Source organism: Contarinia nasturtii, unplaced genomic scaffold (genome assembly GCF_009176525.2).
Source record: "Contarinia nasturtii isolate CC-2019 unplaced genomic scaffold, AAFC_CNas_1.1 Cnas_scaffold_6447, whole genome shotgun sequence".
In the NCBI taxonomy this organism is placed as follows: domain Eukaryota; kingdom Metazoa; phylum Arthropoda; class Insecta; order Diptera; family Cecidomyiidae; genus Contarinia; species Contarinia nasturtii.
Window position 1 is genome coordinate 1 of NW_022203704.1, and position 5,250 is coordinate 5,250.

Consider the following 5,250-nt stretch of genomic DNA (forward strand, 5'->3'; position numbering starts at 1 on the left):
GCGGGGAATGGGTTAATATGATACTGTTCTGTTTCCGAAAAAGATCATAAGCTTAATCAACTTGTTGGTAGTAAAACAAGCATATTTCGCTCTAAATATATTTTTTGAAAGTCATGCATTTGGAAAGATTAAGTTAACTTAACGCTTAAATATTCTGGTAATTTGGGATTAGGTTTAACCTATAGCGTAACAATTGATTATGGATATTAAAGTAAATATATTATTATTATGAATAGCAGAGGAAATAAAAAAAATCGTTTTTTTCTGCGAAATGTTTTATTAGTTAGTCACAAAGCATCAAATAAAGAAGCGATAAGAATTCTGCCTAAAATGATAAAAAAATAAAATTCACGTATAGTTGGCGCTACATTCTATGTAATAAGCGTATACTTTCCACTTAGTCCGTTGCAACGGAAAACAAGTTTGCATAGAATGCAGCGCCAACTATATGTGAATTTTATTTTTTATCGTTTTAGGCAATAAATCTATGGTTTTCTTATGGCTTCTTTAGTGCCGTCATTAATGAAAGCTAAAATGATCCAAAACTGTTGTGGTTTATATTTTTATTGATAAATTCCACTGGAAAATGGTCTGATCCATGATTGTCACGTGAAACATGTATATGCATATTCCCAACGGTTGAATCATTAGATATGGCATAATCAATTATCTTACCGCTCTTAGCACGAGTGGCTGTGTTTGGTTCCATCAAATACAATCCCGCAGTATTAATCTCTAGTGGCGTTTTATTGAAGTCACCCATCATTACCCATTTTATTGCAGGATGGTTCCTTGCCATAAACTCTTTTATAATTCTAATGGTATTATTTACAGAATTATTATACTGATGCGACCCATGAATGTTGAAATACACGACACCATTCACCTCAATCCCAATAACAGGACGGTTTTTATTGTAGTCACTATTATTTACTGGACTACCGTTATTATCGACTGGAGCCATGTAAAAAGTTCTAGTAGCCTCGACTCTAGTTACAAAGGCACTACTCAGGCTCTTTTTTCCTGATCCACCAACTGCACCAATTTCAGTAAATATCTTGTTGTTTCGATAATACAAAAAAAACTCTGCTTCTGTGTTGAAATGCCATAGGTAGGTAGTGATTCCTGAAGAATTGTCTCGTTGATTCGGTGTAGGATTTATTTGAATATTTTCTACTTCATTGGCAGGTAGAGATATGGTTCCAATACCTGATTTTGCCGCCTGTGGATGCTCATCAGAGATGGGATGTTCACTACACTCTTGAAGAGCCATAACATCGATTCGGTCTACACCTTCTTTGCTGAGCATCAACTTTGCGACATTCTCCCAATTGGAACCTTCGGTGTTCCATGTAACGAAAACAAAATCGCTGACCTCAGTATTCATATTTATTCTGTGGATATTTGAAATAATTATAAAGGATTAAATTATTATTATACTCTTCAACATCGAACATCTGTTTTTGTGTGGTAGTTAATTTTCCCAAAATTCTTCAAAATAACTTGATACTAACTCTCGCAATGCTAATATTTGATGCTTGATAGAATTATTCCTTCGACAATAATAACACTGATCGTTTTAATTTCCCTTGCATATTTGAGAATCGATTCACAATTCGACATTCAAAATATGAATGATTTCACAAAATTATAAAGTTCATATTTATATGTTCTCATCCACATGTTAAAATAACAAAAATTAAATAAATGGGAGTGAAACCATAAACGAACTCTGTATTTGTCGGATACATAAACGGAAATTATTTTTTAAATCTATCCTCAAAACTTCATCCGTTTTAATGGTCTCGGTTTTTTTTTGCGGTTGGTACATTTTAGGTAATTATTAAACAAAAAATTTCAGTTATCAATTTTGTGGCGAAAAACATTCACGCAAATATTTTTTGGCCTTGATGTCTGAATGTTATCTCTGTAAAAAATATACCAGCAACCGCAGACAATATTTGAAGTATCAAATGCGGGCCATGCTGGTGAAAATCCATTCTATTGCACAGGTATTCCATTTTGAATTGACACCAAAAAAACCGTCCACAAGTAATTTCTGTGAGAAAACGGAGACGAAAAGTCAAAACATTTTTCAACAATTAATCATTTCAAACAAATGAATGAAAACATTAATCCAAAAGTCATAGTCAATTTTCCGACACATATAGTTAGTAAATATAGCCGATGTTGTCAAGCCATCAGAAGAAGTGGTAAGGCCGGCAACAAATTCAGACATTGTTATGGAACAAAATCAGACATTGCAATGGATGACAATGAAGCGAATAGCAGTCATTCCTTAGATGGTAATTATTTCATTTATTTTCTTCTTCTTTGAACATGTATGTGGTTTCGTTCATTTTTCGTATTTATTTGTTTAAAGGGATCAATCAATTGAATTCAAGTGGTGATGTGACAGTGGGGTCAGCGCAAAAATAAGCCGAACATGAACTACGATAAACTGTCGCGAGCTTTACGTTATTACTATGATGGTGACACGATAGACAATTAATTTGATTTGAACAAATTTATAAGATGCAAAGATGATTATTCCAGTGGTTGGCAACAAATGGAAACATATTTGGGTTTGCTTCAAGCCGTATGCACAGAAGGCGATGCTCTTGACGCACTTGGATTGAAACGATACTGTTGTCGGCGAGTGCTGTTGGGTCATGTGGATCTGATCAATTGTTGAATTATGCACCATTGGAAAAATAAATTCGCTTCATCATGCCGATGAAATTCATGGTGAAATGATGAACGTTTATATAGATATGAGGTTGCCGATTGGAGTTTTAAAAGTAATATTGGAAGAGAAAACCAAAAAACCTTTAACCAACTACGAAGCTTGGCTTCAAAATGTTGAACAAATTGATCCACTCACAACACTTGTCGATCAAGTGCGAAAAGGACAATGGTTTGTTACAAGTCATTGTCAAAATTTTGCATGACATCAAACGCATAAATATTAGTTACATGTTCTGGATTGAATTTAGCACAAAGTTTGTGCCACAAACTCTCTTTGTTGAATCTGAATAAATGTTCGATGAAAATATGAATAAAGGAATTAAGGTTGAGTTTTTTTTATTTAAATCAGAAAATATACACGCTTCATAAGTGAATTGGGGGAATCCATTGGAATTCAATGTCGAAAGATCCAGAACGCGTGCACCAATTTAATCTTATTCATCAATGAAACAAGGTTGAAAAAACTCTCTTTTATTTAAAAAGAGACAAAGTAAACTTTTGATGGAGCATCCGATTTGCAAGTGGAGAACGGTGTATCTTTGCTTCATCATGATCGTTCGTGAATAGTTGACTTTCAAATGTTTTCATATTAATATTTCTATCGCGCGTCAGTCCAATTGGTAACTTTTTTTGATGAAAAATAACGTTCCTCTTCTGTTACGATAAGCGCGGAAAGTTAAAAGAGAAAATCAATGAGTTTCGTCAGTTTTTTTATTTTTAACGAAAAAATCAAATGAAAATAATAATCAAAGGTTGATACATTTCTATCTTGGTTGTAAATCTTCAATTGACTGAGAAACATTTAATAAAAAAAAACTTGCCTTGATTCATCCACAAAAATCATTTCAATAAACAATTAATAACACGAACATATATGTTTGACTAAAAAGTACAATATACTGCTTAGACGTGTTGACAATAGAAGACATCCAAACGACTCAATGACAAGGGTAATTTATCAAGTTGAATCAATCTGTCGAAGTTGCCGTAAATATTTACATTCTTCAAGTTTTTCTATTCCGAATGCTTTCTTTCAAAGTGTATCGAATGGTTCCAAAAGCGCCACTCCAGTTTGTTAGTTCAGAAAAAAGTGGTTACGTATTCGGTGAGTTTTTCTCATATGGAAAGATGAGGTGCAATGGTAATGTTTAACACATAATGAGTCGCTCCGATTGAAATCATTAAATGTAATACGCTAGTTTTAATTTTCTCTTCTGTTCCGGTGTCGTTCCTATTTGAAGCATAAATTAACAATTAGCAATGAAAAGTGTTGAACGGTGCGTGCGTACGTCTGGCGAAAAGTAATTCAAATGCGTAATGTAATCGAAGAAAGATGTTACATCAAATACGATTACGCTACATTCGTTGTCCAACTCATTAAGATCAGAATCTATGTGAAAATAACAGCGTCAATTCAATGATTTAAATTCGCAAGACACTCGTGGTGTACGAACTTTTAAATGGAAAACATCGGTATTTGACAAATGAATCAACGAAAGCGAAACGAATTACCATTGTTTGGTTTGTTTAGATCTTTTTTAATACGACATATGATTCGCGATGGTGTAATTGTGTTATGATGGCAGCTATTTACTGTGTTGTGTTTTACTCTGTTTTGATCGACAGACTTCATTACCTTAATATTAGTTATCTTTAAATATGAGTTTATGATACAAGTCAGTGTTTCTTTGCTTCTGTCACTTGCATCGCAGCTGTGCATTGAGTAAAATTAACGAAAAACAATTACCATATTTTGAGTTGTTGTTGTAATTGCAACAACAAATCTATGTAAAAAATGCATGTTGTTCTTTTATTTTCATCGGGATTTGAGCTCACTTTAATTCTCACCCATTCAATTGGGAAGCGACAATTTCATTAGCCCGTGATTCGTTACTCTTAACTTGTATTTGTGACTTTGGCCTAAAAATATAATAAAACCTTTCACCTGAAACACAAAATCGGTCGCTAGATCATATCATTTCCTAGAAAAAGTTTCCAATTGATAATAAAAGGAGAAAGACGAATGAGTTTATGCTGTAGCTTCGTTTTATTCTTTGAAAGATTCCGGTATTTCTCACAATAATTTTCTTTGAAAGGGAATACTTTTTTGTTCGATGTATTGGCAAGATACATTTCGTCATAATTAGAACCCGTTCAGTGGTGACATCTCTTCGATTTAATTTCTTGTGCTTTGAACAAATAATTTCTTTTAAATGCAAACAAATACAAGATTTATACTTAAATTTTTTCTAGACATTCTTCGACAGTGAAAAGCTTTTTATTCTGTGACTTCATTTCGTTATTAAGTCGTCTTAGGTGTGATTTTAAAGAAGATTCTGTGGAGAATAGACTGAAACAATGAGAGCATCGGAATGATACGATATGAGTGCGCATATGTCTGACTAAATTATCTTTACGTACGGTGTCATATTTGCACAAGTAACATTCAAATAGGTGTGGAGTGCAGTTTTTCTCGTGCGCAATCTTGGTCCGTTGCACCGT

General features: G+C 33.5%; 1 protein-coding gene across 1 annotated transcript; it reads right to left on the reverse strand.

The window, feature by feature from the left end:
* Positions 1–406: 406 nt before the first annotated feature.
* On the reverse strand, positions 407–1,640 carry LOC116351853 (cytolethal distending toxin subunit B-like). Its single transcript, XM_031784001.1, has 2 exons — positions 1,515–1,640; positions 407–1,394 (listed from the first exon to the last, which is right to left on the reverse strand). Exon 2 carries the CDS (start codon positions 1,385–1,387, stop codon positions 530–532), a length of 858 nt encoding a protein of 285 aa, XP_031639861.1. The 5' UTR covers positions 1,388–1,394; positions 1,515–1,640; the 3' UTR covers positions 407–529.
* Between the last annotated feature and the right edge of the window lie 3,610 nt (positions 1,641–5,250).

Bases quoted from the DNA above. Each gene is read 5' to 3' on its own strand.
- LOC116351853 (XM_031784001.1), bottom strand. From the start codon at position 1,387: ATGAATACTGAGGTCAGCGATTTTGTTTTCGTTACATGGAACACCGAA.